The following is a 26361-nucleotide window of genomic DNA, read 5'->3' as shown; positions in this document are numbered from 1 at the left end:
TCACATGTGTTTATTACAAATACACTTGTTTGACGTTTGTATTTCATCTTTTCCACATTGTCTCCTCATGTGCGTTACTTGTGGATTGGGTGGTGGATGCTGTTAGATATTGGACTTCAGACAGAAGGAGAAGCAGCCCCCACGGGAACTGGTCTGACACACGAGGCCTCAGTGCTGTCGGGAGCTGGGCCGGAGCTCACAGCTGGGCCGGGTTCCTCTCCTGCTGGACACAAGTCACCTCTCAGAGCGTCACCCTCAGACCCGGCCGCCCTGAGGCCCTGACAAGGGAGACAGAGCAACACCCACTCCCGGCGTCTAAACACAGACACACACAGGGCCTCCCCCAGTTCAGAGAGGACCACACAGCTCCCTGCGCTGGCTCCTGGAAGCGAGGCTGCTTCTCCCCAGCGGCCCCTCCACCCTCGCTGCAGGCGGTCTTGTCCCTAGATGGTCACTGAGCTGCCCACCCATAGAGCTGCCCCTCCTGACAGCACCATCTAGAGAAGCCTGCTCCCCAGACCCTCCCCCAGGCCGTCCATCCAGAGCCCACACCCTAGATGTGTCCTCTCTCCCCCCTTCCCACTAGGATGCCCCATGGTCCCCATGGGAAGCATTGTTCCTCCAGCAATGATGACTGACCCACCTCGCCTGCCCACAGGGAGCCTCCTGGCCTTTGGCTGAGGAACACTGGGCCACGGGACCCTTTCCCTGTCAACATCTTTGTGCGTCTCTGACTTTGATTCTGGCCCTGAGTTTGTATCTCTGGGGTGTGAGGTTGACACAGAAAAGTTTCATGTTTTCCTTCATGGTTTTTCATCTTTGGGTCTTGGATGGAGAAATTTTCATTACACAACTGAAAAGGCTTCATATATAATTTCATCAGGGGGAGAGCTATCCAAGGGCGAAGGGAAACAGAATTGTTAGAATGTTGGGGGGAAGTTAAGGGGAGGAGCAGTAGGTAAGGGATTCTAGGGTGGAATCTACAGGTGACAGCCTCTGCTTTATGTTGTATAAGTATGTGTGGGGCCTACAGGGAGCTGCTGTCTGTTGGGTTTAATATCCATTTTCTCTTGCGGTAAAGCCCTGTGTGCCTGCCCATGTTCACCAGGTGAACAAACACAACACCAAGGTCCCAGGTGATGGACACAGGATGGCTGCAGGGAGGAGCGTTTGTGAACCCTTCACCCTTAGGGGGTAACTCACATTTGAGTTCATGCCTGTGCAGCTCGGTGTTAAATGCCTATTAATTACACTCTCCTGGCAGCTGTGAGTGAGGGTGTATCTGAGACCCACACACACAACTGAAGTCAGTGACACATGAAAACCCATGGCTTCCAGGTGAAGACAACTGTCACCTCCATCCATCAATGAGCCAAACGGTGTCCTGTGGGGGCAAAGACTGGAAACTAAGAGCATTTAGCTGGGCGCTGTCTCATGTGGGAGCTCCACAACCTCCATGGCGGCTGAATTAAAGGTCCATGACATGCAAGTCCCCCAGCTCTGCACAGGAGCCACGTGTCAAGGGCTCAGTGGCCACAGCAGCTGGAGGGTGCCACGTAGGAGGAACCGACGCAGAGCGAGTCCTCGCTCACAGAATGTCCTGCTGGACAGACTGCTCTGCACAGGGTCGGGCCTCAGGTCAGAGCACTCGGCCCATTTGCATAAAAGGGCCGGGCCTAGCCGGTGCAGCCAGTGGGGTGAGCGCTGTCCTGGTCACTAAAAGGTTTCAGGTGTGACCCCGGGTCAGGGCGCTTAGGGGAGCCAACCAATCAGGGCTTCTCTCTCACATCCACGTTCCTCTCTTTCTCCCTCCCCCTTCCTCTCTCTCTAATGCCAATAAAAACATATTTTTAAAAATCAAAGGAATAAAATAAAAGGGCCAAGATGGCTTCTCCTACAGACACGTCAGGTTTCTGTCTGGGATGTGAGCACACACTCAGCTGGGGTGGAGAAACCACATGGGTGTCTGTGGGCCTGGTGTCTTCAGGCACAAACTGCTCCCTGTCCCAGAGGGGACACCCTTGTCCCTCCACCTCCCTCCCAGGCTGAGGACACTCCCTGTCGGATTTTCAGGGTGAACTCTCTTCTAGAAGGTCCCAGGGGCAGTGCTGTGAGCTCAGTTTTGGGGTGCAGGGACCCCCTTCCTTATGCAGAGGGATTCTGGGAAGAGAAGAGGAGGGAAAGGCAGGGACAGTTGGGATTCTCTCCCTGGTTTATCCAGATCAACCTTTCTCAAAGTGCGGTCTGTGGAACCCTGAATGATCTGAGAGCCTTTCCCGGGAGGTGGGGGGTCAGCACTGCTTGCAGGAGATGGAGGACATACTCGCCTTTTCTCTCCGCTGACATGGGCGCTGAGGCCAAGCTCAGCATGAATGGGCTGACACCCGACCTCCATGGTCCTTCCTCTTCCCAGCACTGACCTGCAGAGAGAAGACAGACAGACAGAGCACAAAACCAGTTTCGCTTTTAAACGACACGACACGATTGAAGGAGGTGAAATTATTCTCTTTACTGAAGCCTCATCCTTCCATCCACGTTTTTTTTTTAAATATATTTTATTGATTTTTTACAGAGAGGAAGGGAGAGATAGAGAGCTAGAAACATCAATGAGAGAGAAACATCGATCAGCTGCCTCCTGCACACCTCCCACTGGGGATGTGCCCGCAACCCAGGTACATGCCCCTGACCAGAATCGAACCTGGGACCCTTCAGTCCGCAGGCCGACGCTCCATCCACTGAGCCAAACCGGCTTTGGCCTTCCATCCACATTTTTAAAACATCTTGGCCTCTGGTGAAGATGCCCCAAAGGTGAACGCGGTGCCTGCATCGCCCACAACCACAGAACAATGACCACCACCCTCCCGACAACAGGCACTCAAAGCCGCCTGGAATCCTCCGAACAGGATCCTACTGCAGCCACAGACTCAGCCACAGAGAGCAGACTGCTGGCTGCCGGAGTGCAGAGGAGGGACTGGGCACAGCAAGTGAAGGAGGAGGAGCTACAACATGGTCCTTACAGTGTGGTCACGGGGAGGGAAAGGACAGCACAGGGAACACAGTCAATCACATTGTACCAACTACATGTGAGGTCACAGGGTACTAGATGTATGGGGGTGATCACTGTATAAGTTATATGAATGTCTAACCAGAGTTGTACACCTAAACTAACACAATATTGTACATCAACTATATTTGAAATATTAAAAATATTTTTAAAAAGAAGACATATGTATGTTGCATTCATTACACAAATGGATTAATTTCTTAACTGTCGTTAATAAAAATGGAGGATAAAAAAAACCTTATACGATGGCCTGGGAAGTACACAAAAAACACTTCTGCCACATTCCCAAGTCTCATGTACCAGGGAGATCATGTGTGGGCGCTGAGCTAGCCTCTTTCTCATGGGATCCCATGTTTACTTTTTAAAAAAATTATATTTTATTGATTTTTACAGAGAGGAAGGGAGAGGATAGGAGAGTTAGAACATTGATGACAGAGAAACACCTCCTATTGGTTAGGGCCCATGTTTACATTTAAAAAAAAAATTGAGCCCTAGCTGGTTTGTCTCTATGGATGGAGCATAGGTCTGCGGACTGTAGGGTCCCAGGTTTGATTCAGGTCGAGGGCACATGCCCAGGATGTGGTCTCAATTCCCAGTAGGGGACGTGCAGGAGGCAGCAGATCCATGATTCTCTCTCACTATGGTTGTTTCTATCTCTCTCTCCCTCTCCCTTCCTCTCTGAAATCAATAAAAATATATTTTAAAAAATTTGATTTCAGAGAGAAACTGAGAGGGAGACAGAGATGGAAACATCTATGATGGGAGAGAACCATGGGTAGGCCGCCTCCTGAATGCCCCACCCTGGGGATCTAGCCTGCAACCCTGCAGGAGCCGCACCGGGAATCGAACCCTGGCCTCCTGGTTCATAGGTCAATGCTCAGCCACTGAGCCACACCCGGCCTGGCCCATGTTTATGTAACAGAACGAATGGCACAGACACTAGTATTGCTGAGATTTGGTGAACTGGCTCACACTTTCTCAATAATGAACATGAGTGCCCAAGCTGGTTTGGCCCGGTGGGTAGAGCATCAGCCTCCAGACTGAAGGTTTGATTCGAGTCAAGGGCACATGTCCGAGTGGTGGGCCCAATCTCCAATGTGTGCCCAATGCCAAATGGGGCGAGCAGGAGGAGGCCAATCAAAGATTCTCCCTCATCATTCATGTTTCTATCTCTCTCCCTCCCTCTCCTTCCTCTCTGAAATCAACAAAAATACATATTTTTATAAATGAACGTGAGCTTTTCCCTTCAGGAAATATCACCTGGCAGGTGCCAACTGACAGTCCTGTTGTCTTGATACAATGTCAGCTCCCAAGAGAAAACCAGAATTTTGGAACAAGGTCTGTCCCACCACATGAGCTAGACGGCTCCCCAGTGCTGACACGCTTTTCTAGGGGGCTCTGTGGGAACAGCAACACCTGTGAGCTTTGATGATGTGATTAAATGCATCAGCACAGGAAGGTCTCTAGGACTTAGAGACACAAGGCATCACTTTACATCACCTGCATGAGGACCAGAGCCACCCAGCAAGACATCCCTGGAGACTGTGAGAGAACAGAAGAGAAACTATTCAATATTCCCCAGCCAGCGGGGCTCGGTGGTGGAACATTGACCTATGGACCAGGAGGTCAGAGCTCAACTGTTTGTCAGAGCACATGCCTGGGTTGTGGGCTCCATCCCCAGTGTGGGGCGTGTAGGAGGCAACCGATCAATGATTATTTCTTATTATTGATGTTTCTATCTCTCTCTTCCTCTTCCTTCTTCTCTGAAATCAATATAATATATATATATTTTTAAATACATGACTCCTGTTACCATCTCATAGGCAGTGAGCATGCGACCTGGATTAATAACTGTCTCACCCTGTGTGATCCGTGAGGGTCACTATGATGACGTCACCACACACACAGGTTATCTGGGCGCCTGCCTGTGTGTGAGGCCGCACAGAGATGGTGACACCAAAACCTTGGAAAGTCCCTGAACAGCACAGCGCCCGGGCCAGGCCTCGGGGACAGTGTGACGGGCGCCCCGCGCAGGAGGAGGGGCAGGACCGAGTCCCAGGGCCCAGGCCTGCGCTCAGGGCTCCGCAGGGACAGAGTCTGGGGGGGCAGCTCCGTGGTGGGGACTCCCCAGCTCCTGGGTTCACTTCTCCTCTCCCAACCTGTGTCGGCGCCTCCTTCCTGGAGACTCGTGACGCGACCACACTTCTCACTCCCATTGGCTGAGCGGTTTCCAGAGCAGCCAATCAGCGTCCCCGAGGCTCCCGGTTATAACTCCTCCGCGGAAGCGCCCGGACTCAGACTGTCCCCCCGACGCCGAGGATGCGGGTCCTGAGCCCCCCCACCCTCCTCCTGCTGCTCTCGGGGGCGCTGGTCCTGACCCCCAGCTGGGCCGGTGAGTGCGGGGTCGGAGGGGGCGGCGGTGCGGGAGGAGCGAGGGGACCCGGCGGGGGCGCGGGGCCGGGAAGGCGCGTGTCCAGCCCCGGCCCTGCCCTCCGCCCGCCCCCCAGTCCCCCACTCCCTGATGTATTTCCTCACCAGCGTGTCCCGGCCCGGCCGCGGGGAACCCCGGTACCTCGAAGTCGGCTACGTGGACGACACGCAGTTCGTGCGGTTCGACAGCGACGCCCCGAATCCGAGGATGGAGCCGCGGGCGCCGTGGATGCAGCAGCCGTGGGTGGAGCGGGAGGACCCGGAGTATTTCCACCGGGAGACGCTGAAGGGCCAAGGGCAACGCACAGACTTTCCGAGGGAACCTGCAGACCCTGCGCAGTTACTACAACCAGAGCGAGGACGGTGAGCCGCGCGCCGGGCCCGTCACAACCCCCCTCCCCACGGACGGGCCGGGGTCGCCCCGAGGGTCCGGGTCCGAGCGTCACCCCGAGGCGGCGGGACCCGCCCGGCCCCCACCCGGGAGGAGCCCGCGGGGACTTTGACCCGATTTCACTTTCAGTTTTAGATTCAGTCCCCGCGGGGCGGGCGGGGCGGGGTCAGGGTCTCACACCCTCCAGAGGATGTCTGGCTGCGACCTGGGACCCGAGGGGCGCCTGCTCCGCGGGTACGAGCAATACGCCTACGACGGTGCCGACTACATCGCCCTGAACGAGGACCTGACCTCCTGGACCGCGGCCGACATGGCGGCTCAGATCTCCAAGCGCAAGTGGGAGGCGGCCGGTGCGGCAGACAGAAGGAGGATCTACCTGGAGGGCCTGTGTGTGGAGTCCCTGCTCATGTACCTGGACAAAGGGAAGGAGACCCTGCAGCGCGCAGGTACCAGGGGCCCTGGGGCCGCCCCCTCTCCCGGGACTGGGGCTCCTACAAGGAGATAACACAGGGGGTCAGTGTCAGACACCCCTCCGTGGGGTCAGGGAGGGAGACCCCTGAATGGCAGGTCAGGTACCAGAGGGACCCCCCTCCTCTCAGGTGCAGTTAGGGGTGCAGGCTCTCCTGGGTTGCAGGGAGACCCCCTGAAAGAGCCCATCAGCGGTCCCCATGGGCCCTGCAGGGGCTCTGGGACCCAACGGGACCTTCTCTCTCAGGCCTTGTGTGCTGCCCACACCCACTGTGTCTGAGGCCTCACCCCAGCTTTTCTGAGTCACATGGCCTGCTGCCCTGGGCTGTGTCTCTCTGATTCTAGAACTTTCTAAAGACTAGAAGGTCCTTCCAGGTGCCTCTGTCCAGGCTGGTGTGTGGGCTGTGTGCTCCCTCCCCCACCCAGGTGTCTGTCCATTCTCAGGATGGTCACATGGGCACTGCTGGAGTGTCCCATGGCGGTTGCAAAGTTCCTGCATTTTCTCCCTCCCTCAGACCCTCCAAAGGCACACGTGACCCACCACCCGTCTCTGCCCGTGAGGTCACCCTGAGGTGCTGGGCGCTGGGCTTCTACCCTGCGGACATCAGCCTGACCTGGCAGCGTGACGGGGAGGACCAGACCCAGGACATGGAGCTGGTGGAGACCAGGCCTGCGGGGGACGGCACCTTCCAGAAGTGGGCGGCCGTGGGGGTGCCCCCTGGAGAGGAGCACAGATACACGTGCCATGTGCAGCATGAGGGGCTGCCCGAGCCCCTGACCCTGAGATGGGGTGAGGAGGGGCCGTGGGCACAGAGCCTCTTCTCAGGGCAGCAGGGTCCCTGGGGACCTCAGTGGGGTCGGGGCTGAGGCCTGGGGTCAGGGCCCTGACCCTCCGTTCCCTTCTCCTCCCAGAGCCACCTCCTCAGACCTTAATCTTCATCATCATGGGCATCGCTGGGGGCCTGGTTCTGCTGGGAGCTGTGTCTGGAGCTGTGATGTGGGGGAGACGGCGCTCAGGTGGGCAGGGGTGGGGTCTGAGTGTCTGTCCCACTGGGGATTCAAGCCCAGGTAGACATGTGTCCCGCCTCCTTTATGGGAAGCACCATCCCCACCCGTGTGATGGCCAGTGTGGGGCTCTGTGCTCACACTTACTCTGTAGTAAGGCCCGTGGGAAAATGAGGGACCCACTTATCACCTGATGATGCTGGTGGTGGGGACCCCGTTCCCAGCAGTCCCAGGTCAGGGGGCAGGTCCCTGCTGAGCATAGACCTCCAGGATGGCGATGGGTCCAGTCCTCACACATGCACTTCCCTCAGTTTTCCTATCCTGCCCTGGGTCTATACACAGGGTTCTGGAAACTTCTCTGAGGCCCAGGACTAGGGCTTCCTTTAGGACCTCATGGCCCTGCCCCCTCCCTGGTCTCTCACAGGATGTTTTCTTCCCGCAGGTGGGAAAGGAGGGAGCTACGCTCAGGCTGCCAGTGAGTATGGAGGGGGGACCCCTGAGTCCCTGTGACAGTGCAGATGGGAGCCATAGGGGACCCCACCCAATAGTTCCTCCTTAGTCTCCTGCCCTGGGGCTCTGACCCTCTCCTATTGTGTCCCCCTCAACCCCCCAGGCAGTGACAGGTCAGGGCTCTGATGTGTCTCTCTCAGCTTCTAAAGGTGAGACCCTGCCATGGGGAGGGGTGGGCAGAAGGGAGGACTGGGTGGTGGGGAGTCTGTGGGACACTGTGAGCATGAAGTGGGCTTTGAGAATGTCACCAGTTACAGCCACTGACCTGAATGTGTTCATGATGCTTGTCCTCCACAGCGTGAGGCAGCTGCCTTGTGGGGACTGAGTGATGGAAGATGTTCATGCTCCCACTTCCTGACTCAAGAACCTCTGATTGGGGGGCTGGCCTGCTCTGCTCCCCACACTTTCCTGTCAGCAGAGGCGGGCTGGGCCCTCCCCATCCCTGCCTTTACTCCCTGCTGCTCTAAGCTGCAACTTCCTGCTTTGTATTGAAATAAGACTGTGGATTGACCTCGTGTTTTAATTCTTGCCGTGACTGGTGACGGGTAATTAAAGGAGACCCTTTAATTAATTATTTTCTCAGAGGAAATAAATGGAAGCACCGAGGATTCTGCGGATTCCTGTGTATTTTGTGCTCTTTGCAGGGGGGATGGGAGAGGCTGTGAGGATGGAGTGTGGTCGGGGCCTGTGCTCAGGTGGTGCTCAGTGCATCATGGGCTTTAACGTGGTCACTCCTCAACGGTGTCACCTCTCTGCTCCTCTGACCTTGTCCATCAGTGTTCCCTGTCCCACCAGGACCTGTGGTCACAGGGATACACAGGCATTGTCACTTGTTCGAATGAATCACATCTCCAGGCCCCTCGTCATCCAAGGCTCAGGTCTGGGTCAGGCCCTCAGAACCTCTCTTCTGGGTGTTTGTTGTTTCTTTGCTTTTGTGGATATGATGCCTGTTACTGTGTTCGTGTAGGAGTTTTGGTCTCATTCTCTGGGTGTCCCCGTCTGACAGTATCAGGGCTCATTTTTGCCGTCATTGTCCCGCTGGCCTAGGGGTCCCTGCACACAGGATTCTGGTTGGAGAAATACATTTCAGGCTCCTCCTGCTCTTGCCTCCTTCTAGGGCCTGACGGTTCCAACCCTCTGATCAGCTTGGTCTTTCTGGGGACCAGCCCCCACCCTGACTCTCTCCAGGACCCTCAGCCAAGAGCCATCTCATCAGCGTCCCAAAGACACTTGTCACTCACGATATGCCCAGGGTTTTAGGAGCTCAGTGCCAGGAGCCAGTGGCAAAGACGAGACACTTTCTCAGATCCATTAATAGCAACAGGGTCCCAATAATTGAAGATGCTGGCACCTTACTAGAGTCCCACCTACTCATGAACACTGTGTCCAATCCATCGTCCTTTAAGGTTGGTTACATGGCCCGGACACTTAGGAACATTGCCCAACAGTTGTTGTCAGAGGAGAAATTGAATTCAGCCCTAATGTGATATTGCTGCCCACCTCCCAGCATTGAGAATGAGAGTCAGACAAAACCAATTGTTCACAAGAATGTGGACTCGTTCTGTCTCATATATTCCTGGTGGGAAAGTAAGTTGTTCCAAACCTGGTGGAAAATGCATTGGCCGAACCCCCTGCACCTAGAGACTGAGAGCAGGATGGGGTGTCAGGGGGAGTCAGAGGCTGAGCGTCACCGACAGGATGACAGGAGATTACACATGGGATGAAGGAGAGAGTGAAAGGCTCAGAAGGACAGATGGACCAAACGGAGAGACACCTGTTGGCAAAAGTGTGGAGAAAAGACAACCCCTACCCCTGTTGGTGAGAATGTACTTGTTCTCCAGAAAGAGATTTTCAGCCCTTGTGTACCTCAAACTACCCAACTTACACGATGGCTCCCTTTCACTAGTTGGGCACTCCTACCGTGTCCCCCAATGCTTCCCAATGCGGTGCCACACGTGGGCTGTCACAGTCGGGAAAGTTATTCAAGATGCCAACTCTCCCACCTCTCCTTTGAAAGAAATAATAAAAGGAGAGGATTTAATGAGGTTACATGGATCTCACATATCTTGGAATTTGGGGGGAGTCACTCTGCCCCATGGGACACCTGTACATTTCTGAGCAGAGACGGGTGAGATAAGGGAAGTAATTCCATTGGAGGGTACGGAAATCAGGATGAAGCAGTTGATGTGGAAACACAAAGGTGGGAATGGCACCTAAGTGTTTCTTCTCAAGGGACGCCGAGAGGTACCTGTTGGCAACCCTCCCTGGACAGGAGTGAAGGGACCACAGGCCCCGAATTCAATTAGTGACTCCACACGCCCCCTGGATAGAAGGAAGGGAACGTTTTCCGGATGCATTGTGACCTTTTATTACTTCACAGGATGCGTTTCTTACTCTTGTGCACAGTGTAGGAGTTTTATAGAGAAAGTGGTTGATCCATCAAGTCCCCAAACAAATATTGACAAGAAACCATAACTCGTTTTTCCAGCCGTAACCGGAATTCCTGCCCAACACATTGTAGGGAGGGCAGGATGGAGGCAGGTCCTCAGAACCGTGGCTGATTTCTTCTCGAGTCTGAGGAGACTAAATGCCAAGGCAGGTCAGGCAGCCGCAGGATGTACTGAGAAAGACTTACATCCTGCCCTGGGTGTATACACAGGGTTCTGGAAACTTCTCTGGGGCCCAGGACTAGGGCTTCCTTTAGGGCCTCATGGGTCTGCCTCCTCCCTGGTCTCTCACAGGATGTTTTCTTCCTGCAGGTGGAAAAGGAGGGAGCTATGCTCAGGCTGCCAGTGAGTATGGAGGGGAGATACCTGAGGCCCTGTGACAGTGCAGATGAGATCCAATGGGGGGAAACCACTCCCCATATTTTCTTCTTTAATCTTCTTTCCTGGGTCTGACCCTGTCCTGCTGTGTCCACCGCAGGCAATGACACCGCCCAGGGCTCTGATGTGTCTCTCTGGGCCTATACAGGGGAAACCCTACTGAGGGGAGGGGTAGGAAGAGGGGAGGACAGGGTGGTGGAGAGTCAGTGGGACACTGTGAGCATGAAGTGGACTTTGAGAATGTCACCAGTTACAGCTACTGACCTGAATCTGTTCATGATGCTTGTCTTCCACAGCGTGAGGCAGCTGCCTTGTGGGGACTGAGTGATGGAAAATGTGTTCATGCTTCAACTTCCTGACTCAAGAACCTCTGATTTGGGGGCTGGCCTGCTCTGCTCCCCACTCTTTCCTGTCAGCAGAGTTGGGCTGGGCCCTCCCCATCCCTGCCTTTACTCCCTGGTGCTCTGAGCTGCCACTTCCTGCTCCGTATTGAAATGAGACTCTGATGTGACTTTGTTCATTGCTTGCCATGGAGTGTTGATGGGTTAATTAAAGGAGAAGATCCTAAAGTTTGAGAGGAAATGGATGGAAGCACTGAGAACTTTCCAGAAGCCATGTGTTTGCAGTGCTGAGCCTGTCCCAGGTGGGACAGGAGGGGCTGTGAGGAGGAAGCGTGGTTGGGGCCTGTGCGTGGTCAGTGCCCAGTGCATCGTGAGCTTTGATGTGGTCACTCCTTGGCCGGGTCATCTCTCTGCTCCTCTGATCTTGTCCCTCAGTGGAACCCTGTCCCACCAGCACCTGTGGTCACAGAGATTCAGGCCTCCCCCAGGCCTTGTCACGTGTCCTAATGCACCGCATCTCCAGGACCCTGGACAGCGAGGCGTTCCTGGGCAGGTCAGCCTGAGCTCAAGCCAGGGTCCCGCCCTCCACCCTCATCTCCTGGGGGCCCTGCACACAGGACCCCGCGGTGTGGAGAGATGGGTGTTCAGGCTCCTTCTGCTCTTGTCTCCTTCTAGGGCCATGTTCTCCCCTGCCAGCCCCTCCCTGCTGCTCCTGAGGGGCCCTGGAACACCTGGGTTTGTGAAATCACATTTGAGATGATAAATATGTAGACATCATCAATAATGATCTTTATTCGGTAATCATTTCATCAATACCATTTATCATATTAAATCCCCAACAATCAATGTGAAATTAATGCTGCCCTGTGAGATGTTAAAGTCAGTTCCTAATCTAAGGAAGTTAATAAAGTTCCATGGAAATTATTCAGGAAATACGTTTTCTCTTTGAGCAGTGCAGCTGTTGAAAGAAGTCTCTCTTTTTTAAGGAATATTGAAGATTTTATGTAAATTTTATCTCAGGGTGGATATGAGCAATACCCACCTTCCAATGGCACAGTTCTGATGTTGGACTTGGGTAACATCACTCCTGCGTCAGTGGAGATGTTATTTTCTAGAGGAAGATAAACACATTGGAGAATGAATAGTTGTTTTACCCATTTTCTGTATGTTTAGTCCATTCCTGTTTCTGTGAGATTCTGGCGTGTTACAGAGAAAATCAAGGTAGGAGCTTGGTTTTCAGTGAGTTGCTTCTCACACCTGCATGTTTTTACACGGCTGACCCTCTAATTTGGCGGATGGGATGGATACACCCTGTGAGACAGTGCGGAAGGTGCCAGGTATGGAGGTGCCACTTGGGTTTCCAGTTCATCACTGAAATGTAGACACGAGTTCTGCTCCCACTTGGGGTGTAACATGAGCTTTGCCATCTTGGGGTCCATCTCCGCTGCCATGGTCACTGTCCCCCTGGCCCGAGCCAGTGTCTCCATGGTGCGTCCCTCACAGAGTCACCCCCTGGCCTGCAGCACGTTTTCCCTTGCAAGGCCTCCTCGTGCGATCCCCTGAGACCAGAGGCCCCTCCAGCACCCTGGTGCTGGCGGCCCCGTTACCACTGCCACCTGCTGCCCTCCATTTCTCTCTCTGTGTCCCTGCCTCAGGGGACGCTCACATGGCTGAAGCAGACCTGCCATGTCCTGCTTCCTGCCTTCTCGCTCTGTGTCCCTTGCTGCTGATTTTAAGGGTCATGGAGCACCTGGGACCCTGTGCTGCTGGGCGTGACTATTGATGTTCTAACCTGTGGATGGCAGTTGCTGTGATATTCACAGCAACGCTGCTCAGGGCTCCTCCGGGGGGGGGGGGCAGTGAGGCCCAGGGAGCCCGGAGGAGCTTCTAGAAGGGCTTCAGGTATAACTGACTGGGAGCACTGGGAGGCTCAGGGGCACAGCGGGCTGCTCGGATGAGTTCCATCCATTCACACTCATCCCTGCTCTGCCTAAGGATGGGGACCCTCTGAGAAATGGGTGCTCCTGCGCCTTTGACGTTGTGCGAACATCAAGGGCCCTAACACATCGATGGTGAAGCCCAGTGGTTGGCAAACTCATTAGTCAACAGAGCCAAATATCAACAGTACAGCGATTGAAATTTCTTTTGAGAGCCAAATTTTTTAAACTTAAACTATATAGGTAGGTACATTGTTATTAACTTAATTAGGGTACTCCTAAGGCTTAGGAATAGCCACACTCAAGGGGCCAAAGAGGTGCATGTGGCTCGTGAGCCGCAGTTTGCCGACCATGGGGCTAGCCAACTGCTTGGCAGGGCTTGCTCCGGGACTGAGCATGGACCCACCCACCAGGAGGTCCCCAGTTTGATGCCCTGTGAGGTTCATGAGGGGTTTCTGGATCCAACCCAGTAGGGGGCTTGCACGAGTCAGTCAATCCATGTTTCCATCTCTCTCTCTCTCTCTCTCTCTCTCTCTCTCTCCCCACTTACTCTCTCTAATATCAATAAAAACCTTTTAAAACAAACAAAGAAAAAACCCCAGCTCTCCTGATGCACACAGTGTGACAGGACGGACAGGAAATGATGAGAACTCGCACAGCAATGACTCCCATGGGCTGTGCTCCCGGCATCTGTGGCTGGGAAACCACAATCCCACAGTCACAGCCTTGACTCCTGTCCTGTGGGCTGACTGCGAACAGCGGCCCCTCTTCTGCTCCATGTGACACGGGCTGGGGCGGGGTCATTGGAAGCCCGGCTGGACCAGAACATTCTAGAGGGTCCCTGACGGGGTGCAGCTGGTGCTAGAAGCCGGCTGGAGGTCCTTGTCCTCTGAGGTGGGTGCTGCTCCAAGCTGGGACCCTGAATCCAGGAGGCGTGGCCCAAGGGCACAGGTCAGACCCACAGGTCCTCATGTCAGACCCACAGGACCCTCATGTCACACCCACAGGACCCTTGTGTCACACACACAGGCCCCTCATGTCACACCCACAGGCCCTTCATGTCACACCCACAGGCCCCTTATGTCAGACCCACAGAACCCTCATGTCAGACCCTCAGGCCCTCATGTCACACCCACAGGTCCTCATATCAGACCAACAGCCTCTCATGTCAGACCAATAGACACCATGTTTCAGACCCACAGTTGCAATCTTCTTCATTATTCAAATGATTTCATTCCAGATTTTCAATTTTTGACCTTAAGTTGACAAACACATGAGTCCAAATGCTACCTTGAAAACATGCAAGTCGCATCTCTAAATCTTCAATTTGTATCTATTGGAAATCCTTTAATTCCAAAGTACTGTAAACAACTACATTCAGATACTTAATTATTTTAATGGTCTGTTCTATGCTTCTCAATTTGTTGAATCTCTCGCTGAACTATTCAAAAAATGAGTTTACTATATAATGGTACATAAGTATGGGCTCAATTACACTCGTTGTAGTGGCCTACTCCAAATACTTTTTTTTATCTGAGCTTATGTTCATTTATTGGTTGGAAACTTCCCCAAATATGGTGGTGGTCAGCTTTCCTGCTCCTGAGTAACCACTTCCCAGTCAGACTGGAATGAAAGATGTGGGTGCGTCTGAGATGCTTGTCCTGGCACCTGCAGGGGAGAGCTAAGGGTCTGCGGTCACTGAGCCCAATGGACTGAATGAAGGTCCTGGGTTCATTTCAGTCAAGGTCATGTACTGGTTGGGGGCAGGATCCTGGGCCCTGGTCCCGTGCTTGGGGGAGGGAACCAATCAATGTGTCTCTTTCAACAGATGTTTCTCTCTGTCTCTTCGCCTCCTTTCCACTCTCTCTAAATATCAATGGAAAATATATCCTCCAGTGAGGTTTAGCACCACCACCACCAGCAACAACAAAAGTTAGAATAAAATAAAATAAAAATAAAAAGGCAAGAAAAAAATGTCTAAGATCCAGGACAGGGCTTTCCCGGGAAGATCTCCACTATTAACACCACTGTCCAGGACAGGTGCCCGAGGTGGGTACTAACCATCACACCTGCTCATAGAAAAGGAACAGGCCTGGGGCGGTTGGGGGGTGGGGGCGGGTGACTGACTCGAAGTCACACAGGGAATGAGTCCTGAGCTGGGATTTGAACCCAAGTAGGGTGCCCCGGGCATGCCTGCTCAGCCCTTGTGAAAAACTGCTTCTCCCTTCCAGGAAACACCACCAGAAGCCCAGCTCAGGACTCACTGGGCACGTCTGGGTCTCCTGTGCACTTATCTCATGGCCCCACACGCATGTGGTTGGTGTGATGTTGTCCTGCAGACAAATCCCATGATGCCTCGTGGAGGCAGCCTGGGTGTGTGCTGTCTGTTTCCAGGAGAGCTCAGCTACAGGCATCAGCACTCACTACAGTGCCTCCTCTCCTCACTCCAGAGTCTGTTCAGTGGCGCTGTCCACTCTCTGTGACTCAGAGTTCCCCAGAGTCAGAGCCTGGCACACACACTGGGTGCTCAGGGGTGTCTGTGGGGTGAGTGACTGACAGGAGAAGGATGGGGTGGAGAGGAAGAGCTCCACATGGCAGCAGGGGGCTGGCCACAGCAGGGGCCGGGGCCAGTGAGCTGGCGGAGCTGCCCATTGTTGGGGCTGTGGGAGCTTCCGTTCCCAGTGGACTTGACCTTTTTCCTGAGTTCAAAGTAGCGAGTGTTTCTCTTCTGAATTTTGTCCCAGTTCGCAAAGGGCAATGAGAAGTCCAGGCACCCAGATCTCCCTTCTGCACCCCCCCTCCTGACCCCCGTGCGCCCGACCCTTGGAAGAGGCCTCCGCATAGTCCCCTGCCCCCCCTCCCTGGGCACCCACCCTATGGGTGGTGGGGGGCAGCGAGGCGGGCCAGGGTCCCAGGAGAGGAGCTCCGGGCGGGCTCCTTGGGCAGATGGGGCAGCTGAAGGCAGGGGAGGGGCCTGGCAGCGGGCTCCGTGGTCTGTGACCCAGGGAAGGCAGGAGGGGGACGGAGATGCCGGCTCTCAGAAGCACGTGGAAACAATTGACCAGCATCTGCCCAGAAATAAAGTCACTGATGAGTTGCCAGCCCCGTCCCGGGTTCTGTGGGGGTGCCACCCTCGCGGGTGCGGTGGGGGGAGAGGGGTTTGGGGGAACCCACCCAGCTCCTGGGGCAGCCGTTCCTGCCCTTGAGTCTAGAGCGGGGACCTGGTGAAAGGTGATGGAGGTGAGGGCTCCCCCATTTCCACCCACGGGAGATACGCACACCCGCTGAGGCCCCAGGATCAGGTCACCCCACGTCCGTCTCAGAGGCAGGGAAAGGGCCGGCTAAGCACCAGGCCCACCGGGGCGGTGGTTCTGGAGACTGGGCTGTGACCAGGAGCCAGGCTGCGCTCCCAGAGGTCTGTGCGGGCCTGGCTGGGGGTGGGGTATGGTCCTTCTTTCTGTCCCACCTTCTTGGGGTCCGGCCAGGGGCTCTGTAGTTCCTCCGCCTCGGCACCCCCTCCAGTGTATCCGGCCCTTGGCCTGGAACAGGGGCAACGCCAGGCCCCACCCCACCCTCCGGGTGAGTGACGGGAGCAGCCTGGGCCGCCCTCGCTTGGTCCCTGAATCCATCTCAGTCCCAACTTCCAAACAAACCCCGAGCCATGACCTCCTGGACCCCCCTCACCCTCCAGGTCCAGCCGCTTCCCATGGCTCGGAACTCACGGCTTCCGATGGCTCTCACGGGTGACGGTGACCCCACGGCCTGAGTGAGGAGGAGAGATGGCAGCGAGCTCCCGCCAAGCGGAATCCTACTGGTCTGCGACCGGGTCTCCATCGCCTGCAGACCAGGCTGGGCTTTTTTATTTATTTATTTATGTTAAATATATTTTATTAATTTTTTACAGAGAGGAAGGGAGAGGGACAGAGAACTAGAAACATCGATGAGAGAGAAATACCCAGGAAAAGACTTACCAGTGCGCCGTTTGCCAGAATAGGTTTGGCCACCGCCAGAACCTCAACGTCCACATGCGCACCCACTCGGGCCTGAGACCCTACCCCAGTCCCCATTGCCACCTGGCCTTCCGCCAACTGGGGACATTTAAACACCACCAAAGGACACATGTCAAGGAGGCGCCCCAGGGGCCCCAGGTGCCTTCTGACCAAGAAGGAAACTAACGGGTCTCTCCCTCTCCCTGCCTCTCTGAAATCAATGAAAATATAGATTTTAAAAAACACATCAAGCCCTAGCCAGTTTGGCTCAGGGGATAGAGCATCAGCCTGCGCACTGAAGGGTCTCGGGTTCCATTCTGGCCCAGGGCACATGCCCATGTTGCAGGCTTGATCCCCTGTAGGGGGCATGCAAGAGGAAGCCGATCCATGATCCTCTCTCATCATGGATGTTTCAGTCTCTCTACCTCTCCCTTCCTCTCTAAAATCAATAAAGAATTTTATATATATTTGTTTTTGTTTTGTTTTGTTTTAATTGTTTTATTGCTTAAAGTATTACAGAGAGTATTACATATGTCTCCTTTTTTCCCCCGCCCTTAAAAATCCGGCCTCCCCTAACCCCCAGTGTCTTATGTCCATTGGTTATGCTTATATGCATGCATACAAGTCTTTCCGTTGATCAGAAATATATTTTTTAAAAAATACATCAGGAATCAGTGTAGAGCAGTGTTTGACAACACTTGGGAATCACTGCTAAAGAGCAATACACTGTAGAACAGTATTTGACACCACTTGGAATTCACTTCTAACAGGCTGGAAACTATATGAAAGTGTTTGAAAGCACTTTGAAATCACTGATCAACTTCACTTTCCTTTTTTCCAGTGCTCTTGGGGCACAGCCCAGGGTCCCAGGGTAGAGACCACAAATTCCCTCATTGCTACTGTTGTATATTTTTTAAAAAGCTAGGGACGCATGAATAAACAAGTAGAAAAACAATTCCCTCTCCCTCTTCCTCTCCCTCTCCCTCTCCCTCTCCCTCTCCCTCTCCCTCTCCCTCTCCCTCTCCCTCTCCCTCTCCCTCTCAATCTCCCTTCCACTCAGTGGATAGAGCATCGGCCTTCGGACTGAAGGGTCCCAGGTTCCACTCCGGTCAAGGGCAGGTACCTTGGTTGTGGGCACATCCCCTGTAGGGGGTGTGCAGGAGGCAGCTGATTGAGGTTTCACTCTCTTTGATGTTTCTAATTCTCTATTCCTCTTCCTTCCACTCTGTAAAAAAAAAAAAATCAATAAAATATATTAAAAAACAAAATGGCAGCTGCCAAGTTACTAGAGGCAAAATGGCAGCTGCCTCCTGCAGAACTCCCCCGCCTCCCCCACTGGGGATGGAGCCCACACCCCAGGCAGGTGACCTTCACTGGACTCAAACTCGGTACCCTTCCATCCGCAGGAGGACTCTATCGGCTAAGCCAAACCAGCTAAGGCTAAACTCCAAATTTTGACAGAAAGGATGACTTGTTTATTCCCACACAACTGTGGATAAAAGGGGCCACATGCTAACCCGACGAGCTCAGGGAAGGCCTGCATGGCCGTCGTGCAAACTGAAAGGCCTAACGCGACCAACCGCAGGGATGGTCTGAAGAGAGGCTGTTACTAAGAGCAGTTGTGGTGGGTAGTCGCATCGAGGCCAGAGTCTTCCCTGACAAGGTCAGTGTTTACCTGAACCTATGGTCCTTTTGCATCTAAGACACAACATACCAATGAAATGTCAGAGGAACTTATAACATCCCGACGACCCCATCCCGCTCCGCCCCCCCACACCCCAACACACACACAAGCAAATGTGCCTGGGGGCCCTGCAGGACAGAGACCATAAATTCCTTCATTGCTATTGTTATCACGTGTGTTGTTGCCTGTTAACTAACTATCCTGTGCCCACCTAAGTAAAAGAAGTAGGTGTGGCCCTGGCCGGTTTGGGTCAGTGGGTAGAGCCGACGTCCACCTTAGGGTCCCAGGTTCGATTAGGGTCCAGGGCGCATGCCCGCCCGGGTTTCGGGCTCCAGCAATCCCCACTAGGGGGCATGCAGGAGGCAGCCGATCCAAGATTCTCTCTCATCTATGATGTTTCTCTCTCCCGCCCTCTACCTTCCTCTTTCCAATCAATAAAAATTTTTTTTTTAAAAGAAGTCTGCGTCTATCATTTTACCTTTGATCCAATCCCAGAGGTTTCCCCCCTTCCCCCGTCCTCCCTCCCTCCCTCCTTCTGTCCTACATCTCTCACCAGTGGATTTCCTGTAACCCACTTACTTCTCCCCCTTGGATTGTCACTTATAAAACAAACCCTGGCGGGTTTTGGTCAGTGGGTAGAGCATCGGCCTGGGGACTAAAGGTGCCCGGGTTTGATTTCAGTCAAGGGCTCAGGCCCGTGTTGGGGGCTCGATCTCAAATAGGTGGTGTGTGTGTGGGAGGCAGCGATGGGGGGGGGGGTGATTGTCTCTCTCTTTGTGGATGTTTCTATCGCTCTCTCCCTCTCCCTTCCTCTCAGAAATCAATAAAAATATATTAAATAATAATTTTAAAAAAGAATGAATAAAACAAAGTGAAAAACAGCTCTTCTCTGGAGCATTGTCCCAACCCCTTGAGATTCTGCTTCCCGGCAAGTGTGGACAGCTTGGCTCAAGTAAACTCATGAAAGTTCTCTATTGGTTTGAATGTTTTTATGTGAACACGACGTATACACCTGCTGGTTTCTGAGGGCGAGGCAACAGAATCTGTCCATGAGGTCTGCTGTGAAACTGTAGAGGAGTCTGTTTCTGCTATCAAAGGCCAGGTCACCCTTAGAAATAGTGTAGGAAAAAACAACAACAACAACAACAACAACACACAAAAAGACAGAAATTGGATTTACAAAGAGAAAACAGACAAAGTGAACCTAGGGATGCTCCGAGGACTGTGAGAGGGAATCTCCCTTCTCCTCACTCACACCGCTTTTGGGAAAATGGCAATGATCCTAAGAGGTGAAGGTATTGAAGCTCTCGGAGACACTGACTGACTAGGGCTACTTTACCCGTTCTTAACCCTACCCAACCAAGTCTCCCTCTCCCTGGGAGTCAAGCTTGTGTGTCAACAGTCGTAGGTAGGGGTATCTACCCGACGGAGGGCTGTTTTAAAATCAGAATCTGTCTGCTTTCAACGAGGAAATGGGACAGGAGCAACCTATATTTTCCTGGTCAAATTGGCCCCAATTCACCTGATAGGGAGAGAGAGGTTTGTCTTTGTCTGTCTGTCTGTCTGTCTGTGTTTGTCTTTAAGCCAGTGATGCCAACATATGTTGGTTGTTGGTTGTTGCTTTTTGTGTTTTTTGTAGAAGGGTCATGTGTATGTAGACCTCATTGAGCCAGAGAAAGAAAGAAAGGAAGAAAGAAAGAAAGAAAGAAAGAAAGAAAGAAAGAAAGAAAGAAAGAAAGAAAGAAAGAAAGAGGAAGGTCCTTGGTTCAGTCCTGACTATGACTTTCTGGGGCAGGGCAGGGCACGGCACACCTGGTCGGTCGCCACCAGTGGTGTGGTTTTTGGTTTCCAGCCAGAAACCCCACTGTGGTCCACTTCAGTCCACCTCATACCTTTCCTGGCTGGGGAGAGTTCCTTTGGATCACAAGGACAAACCCAAAGGAGGACAAAGTTCAGAATGCCTAATTCATGTCTGCCCATTTCTACACGACACAGCCGTCCATAGTGTCCAAGTGACTTGACCTACATTTTTCATGTCTGAGAAAGAAGTTTCCATTTGAGATACAGGTACTGCTTTGTGTTATTTATAAATGATGTGCCTCCATCCAAAGCGCTAGTATGGCGATCCACTGCCTTCCATTCACACCCCTCTGTCTGCTGACTGTGCAAGCGCTGTCCGTGAGTTGGCTCCGCCCTGTGACGACAAGGAACCAACCCGGCCCTCTGGTCGACCACGCTTTGTGGCTTATAAAAGCGGTAGCCAGGAAGGTGGCGCATGACAAGGATAGGTTGCATCGTCATCACGTCATCACCAGGGTGGTGGGGACGCAGGGTCGGCCACGGGGGGTGGGGATGGGGGCTTTGAAAACTTCTCTCATCCTCTCTCTCTCTCTCTCTCTCTCTCTCTCTCTCTCTCTCTCTTTCTCTCTCTCTCTCTCCTCTCTCTCTCTGTCTCCCCTAGCAGTCAAGAAAAACAGACACTCCCAAGATGAGGATGAAGGACTGTCAGTTAGACTTTGAAATTTCCTCCGCGCAGGAAGAAGGGGCGATTTAGGAATTTTCTTTCAGTGACCACGCCCCGCACTGTGTTGCCCCCGCCAATGCCGCCTGAAAACATCACTAAAGGGTTGAAGGGTTGATAGTAATAGAAACAGGAAGGGTAAGCATTGCAACGTGTTTTCCGGGGTTTTGTTTGTTTGAGAGACCTATAAATGTATAATGCTGTGAAAAGTCTTATGTTCCTGAATAACTTTAGTATTTTGGTCAAAGGAATTTGGATGATTTTCCTGGCTGCAAGCGGGTTAATTCCTCAACACCAGGCTGACAGGCATGTGCTAGGAGGCCCCAGCAGCTCTGTTCCTCTGCTGTGTGGACAAGCCCTTCTGGAACTGGGGGCCCTGCCTTGTGCCCTGAACCCCTCCTGGCACAAGTCCTGAGACCTGTGGGTTCACCAGCAGCACTAGGAGGACCACTCACATCCAGGTTCAGAGCCAGCAGCAAGTCCCCTTCACATCAGGGGTTAGTGGACCACATAGAAAGTAGCATTGGGTCCACCCACTGAGCAGCCACAAGGAGGTCAGAGATGCCCAGGGAGAAGGAAAAACCTGGAGGGAGTGATATAATGGTGCTGAGCCCTACAGCCCAACCGCATCCCAGCAGCTCCAGTGTCTGATCCTGACCCCTCCACACCTTTTTTCATCAGGAACTGAGGTGTAAAGTGGGGGAGACAGGTTATTCCATGACGGAGGACCAGAGGGTGGCCTTTGAAATTGTCTTTATTTCTGAACATTCCTTTACAACCTTCCACCCTAGGATTAACTCCCACAGATGCACCTTGAGCCTGAATCCCCACCCCCTCCTCAAGGAAATCAGATTCATGTTTCTGGTTGTAGGACACTTTGTGTTTAGATCCCATGAACTCCCCAACCTTTGTCCCTGCAATCCTGTACCCGGGCTGGGTCCGTCCCTTTCCTCATTCACACTGAGCATGAACATGAAACATGAGTGGCCCCGCATACTGCACCCCAATCCGAGGTTTCAGGTTCCAGGGTCCTAGAAGGAAGCTCTTGTTAGGTGCACCTGGTGAGCAGGGTCACTAGAGGGGCACATCACAGGCCCCATGTCATGAAAATGCCACGTCATAAACCTCCCAAGAGCTATAGGTCTTGGTGACAAGATGGATGGTCCTGGGTTGTCCTAACTCCCTCAGTGTCCCCGGGAGCTCAGCCCGGATCGGGGCAACTTCCTCCTGGTCCAAAGTCTGGTCGGTCCTGTAACACTCCAGGGGGACGGGGTACAGCTCGATCTCTAAACTGCGCAGCCCGGCTGTGTGTCGCAGCAGCTTCTCCGCAGTGGCCATGGAGAGGTGGTTCTCAGAGATGGTGAAGTCCCTGAGCTGGTGACAGCAGCTCAGGACAGGCAGGATGGCCTCGACTTGGGAGTCCACCATCCCACAGTTATCCAGGCGCAGATCCTGGAGGGTGGGTGCCACTGCCTCCAGCAGAGCTCGGAGGGGCTCAGGACTAAAATCAGTGAGGTTGGTGCCATACAGACCCAGGGACTTCAGCTGCCTGAGGTTCGGGCACTGGACCAGGTGTGTCAGGTCTGAGTGTGTCAGCTACGAGCAAAACCATATAGAGAGTTTGTCCAAGGGGGGCTGCAGGCACCTGGGGAGAGATGGAGCGATTAGTTCCTGGGGACGGCAGTGGTAAAAAGAGGGGGGCTTACAGGTGGAGGAAGACCGATTTGTCCAAGCCCAGGGCTGTCCTGACAATCTGATGAAGGCCAGCACCCAGGACACCCAGTCTCCTTTTGGCAGGGTCAAGTTCACGACATCTCCAGAGCTTCCTTTCCTTAGCTGCCAAGCAGAGCTCTGCTCTCTGGAGGGTGACTGGACATAAGGAAAACCCAGGGAACCTGCTCAGGGAGCCTCACAGTGTCTAGGTCAAGGGTAGGCATCCGTGAATCTTAAATTTGGGAGTCAAAACCAAGAATGCTCTCAACTCAGGCTTCCTTTTGTCCATTGCTTGGTTCCAGGCACCAAACCTCTGGGCCACAGGAGGCTCTTTCATCTAATGCCTAAAAGGAACAAACCTGGCCCTAGCTGGTTTGACTCAGTGGACACAGCTTTCGAATGTCTCAGTTTCAATTCATGGTCAAGGGCTCAGATCTCTCTTGCAGGCTCAATGCCCGGCCCAGGTTGGGGCATGTGCTGTAGCAACCAATCGCCTCTCCCACACATCGGTATTTCTCTCTCTCTCTTTTCCTCCATTTCACTCTTTAGAAATCAATGGAGGTGGCAGAAGATGGATTTGTCCAAGCCCAGGGCTGTCTTCACAATCTGATGAAGGCCAGCAGCCAGAACACCGAGTCTCCTTTTAGGCAGGGATAAGTTCACGACATCTTCATACCTTCCTTTCATCAGCTGCCAGGCAGCGCACTGCCCTATGGAGAGTGACTAGACATAAGGAAAACCCCGGGAACCTGCTCAGAGAACTGGACAGTGTCTAGGTTAAGGGTTGGCATCCCTGAGCCTTGAGTTTGGGAGACAAAACCAAGAATGCTGTCAACTCAGGCTTACTTCTGTCCATGGCTTGGGCTCCAGGCACCGGATATCTGGGGCTAGTTCACATAATACATAAAGAACAAACATGGCACTAACAGGTTTCACTCAGTGGATAGAGTGTTGGCCTTTGCATTGATGTGTCTCAGGTTTGATTACCACTAAAGCACATGCACCTCATTTGCAGGATCAATCCCAGGCCCTGCTTGGGGCACGAGCATGGGGCAACTAATTGATGTGTCATTCTCACATAGATGTTTCTCTCTCTCTCTCTTCCCCTCCCTTCCACTCTCTAAAAATCAATGGGAACAATATCCTCAGGTGAGGATTTAAAAGAGAGAGAGAGAGAGAGAGAGAGAGCAGACCTGGAAAAGATTCTGCAGCAACAACTGGGAGGCCAGTCTGCAGAGGGGACTTCCACTGCAAACCACCTCCCACTCTTTGCAGTCCTTTCCCTCTCGCTGCCTTAGCTGCAGGATACTGCCTTTCCTGCTCTAATCTTTATTATCTCCTTCCTTCTGCTCACCCTGGGCTTTTCTTGTTGCTCTCTTTCTAATTCTTTGAGCTGTAGATTTAGATGATTTACTACCATTTTTTCTTGTTTGTTGAGGTAGGCCTGTAGAGCTATAAACTTCCCTCTCAGGACTGCTTTCATCAGGACTGCTTTCATTGTGTCCCAAAGGTTTTGGATTGTTGTGTTTTCATTGTCATTAGTGTCCAGGATGTTTTTAATTTCTTCTTTGATCTCATTGGTAACCCAATCATTATTTAATAACATGCTATTCAGCTTCCAAGTGTTTGAGTATTTTGGGTTTTTTTATTGTAGTTTATTTCTAATATTATGCCATCATGGTCTGAGAAGATGCTTTTTATGATTTCAATCTTCTTGAATTTGGGGAGACTTTGTTTGTGACCCAATATGTGGTCTATTTTTGAATATGTCCCATGAGCACTTGAGAAGAACGTATATTTTGTGGCTTTGGGGTGAAGTGTTCTGAAGATGTCTATTAAGTCCATCTGATCTAGTGAGTCATTTAGGATTGCTGTTTCTTTGCTGAGTTTTTGTCTAGCGGATTTATCCAGTGATGTCAGTGGTGTATTAAAGTCCCCTACTATGATTGTATTGTTGTCAATCTCTCTCTTGATATCTTCCAGGAGTTTTCTTATGTATGTGGGTGCTCCTGCATTGGGTGCATATATGTTTATCAGGGTTATATCTTCTTGTTGTATTGATCCCTTTAGTATTATGAAGTGGCCTTCCTTATCTCTTGTTATGGCCTTCACTTTGAGGTCTATTTTGTCCGATATAAGTATTGCTACCCCAGCTTTCTTTTCCTTTCCATTTGCCTGAAAGATATTTTTCCATCCCTTCACTGTCAGTCTGTGTGAGTCCCTTCTAATGAGGTGGGTCTCTTGTAGACAGCAAATGTATGGGTCATGTTTTTTTATCCATTCAGCCACTTGATGTCTTTTGATTGGGCCATTTAGTCCGTTTACGTTTAAAGTTATTATTGAAAGGTACTTGTTTGTAGCCATTTCTATTTTTTTTTGTGGCTGTTTTCTTTCTGGGCTTTTTATTTCTTCTTTTTACACCAGTCCCTTCATCATTTCTTGCATTGCTGGCTTGGTGGTGATAAACTCCCTTAGCCTTTTTTTGTCTGTGAAGCTTCTTATTTCCCCTTCAATTTTGAATGATAGCCTTGCTGGGTAGAGTATTCTTGGATTCAGTCCTTTGCTTTGCATCACTTTGTAAATTTCTGTCCATTCTTTTCTGGCCTGATGTGTTTCTGTTGAGAAATCGTTTGATAACCTGATGGGGGATCCTTTGTAGGTAACTCTCTGTTTCTCTCTTGCAGCCTTTAAGATTCTCTCTTTGTCTTGTACATTTGCCATCGTTATTATGACGTGTCTTGGTGTCGGTCTTTTGGGGTTCATCTTGCCTGGGACTCTCTGTACTTGTGTAACTTTTTTCTTCCCCATATCTGGGAAGTTTTCTGTCATTATTTCTTCAAATAGATTTTCTAATCCTTGCTGTTCTTCTTGTCCTTCTTGCAGCCCTATTATGCGTATGTTACTTCGTTTCATGTTGTCCTGAAGTTCCCTTAGGCTCTCCTCCTGTTTTTTAATTTTTTTCTCCAGTTGCTGTTCAGATTGAGCTTGTTTTTCTACCTTATCTTCTAACTCACTAATTCAGTCTTCTGCTTCTTTTAGTCTGCTGTTGAAACTTTCCATGGTGTTTTTGATTGTAGCTATATCACTTTTCGTTTCTTCCTGATTCTTGCATAGGTTGTTGATTTTCTCATCCATCCGGTGAATGAATTGTACAACCATTATTCTGAATTCTTTTTCTGTCATGTTGCATGCTTCAACTTCATTAATCTCCTTTCTTTGTGATTCCTCATTGTCTTTCTTCTAAGTGTTGTGTCGTTTCTTCATTCTGATTATCCCCCGATGGTTCAAAGGTCGAGTTGCGTGGGCCTGGGCTGTGTGCAGTGGGAGCCTCCCACCACCCTAGTGTCACTGAAGAGCTCTGACACTAAGCTGTGTGGTTGTTGTTGGTTGGTGGGAACCAGGCTAGCTATGAGTCAGTGTTGCCAGCGCTCAATGTGGCCTCGTATGTGCCCTTAGAATCAGGACCTGCCTGCACCGTGTGAA

The 26361-nt window shown here is 52.2% G+C and overlaps 1 protein-coding gene, 1 long non-coding RNA gene and 1 pseudogene across 2 annotated transcripts in view; 1 reads left to right on the top strand and 2 right to left on the bottom strand.

The window, feature by feature from the left end:
• On the bottom strand, positions 1 to 5334 carry LOC111824234. The gene is made up of 2 exons (XR_002827304.1): positions 5224 to 5334; positions 1 to 2420 (listed from the first exon to the last, which is right to left on the bottom strand). It is a non-coding gene; the product is annotated as an uncharacterized LOC111824234 (long non-coding RNA).
• On the top strand, positions 5335 to 8476 carry LOC102433031 (annotated as a pseudogene).
• A 13790-nt stretch (positions 8477 to 22266) lies between these two features.
• Positions 22267 to 26361, bottom strand: part of LOC102435815 (PRAME family member 12-like) — a 6910-nt gene continuing 2815 nt past the window's right edge. Inside the window, exon 5 of the mRNA XM_006107120.1 lies at positions 22267 to 22761. Coding sequence (XP_006107182.1) covers positions 22267 to 22761 — 495 coding nt within the window. The remainder of the gene's footprint in view (positions 22762 to 26361) is intronic.

The sequence above is a fragment of the Myotis lucifugus genome, unplaced genomic scaffold, assembly GCF_000147115.1.
Source record: "Myotis lucifugus unplaced genomic scaffold, Myoluc2.0 scaffold_1019, whole genome shotgun sequence".
In the NCBI taxonomy this organism is placed as follows: Eukaryota; Metazoa; Chordata; class Mammalia; order Chiroptera; family Vespertilionidae; genus Myotis; species Myotis lucifugus.
The sequence above is the reverse complement of the archived record's forward strand: the minus strand, read 5'-3'. Positions and strand labels throughout refer to the sequence as shown.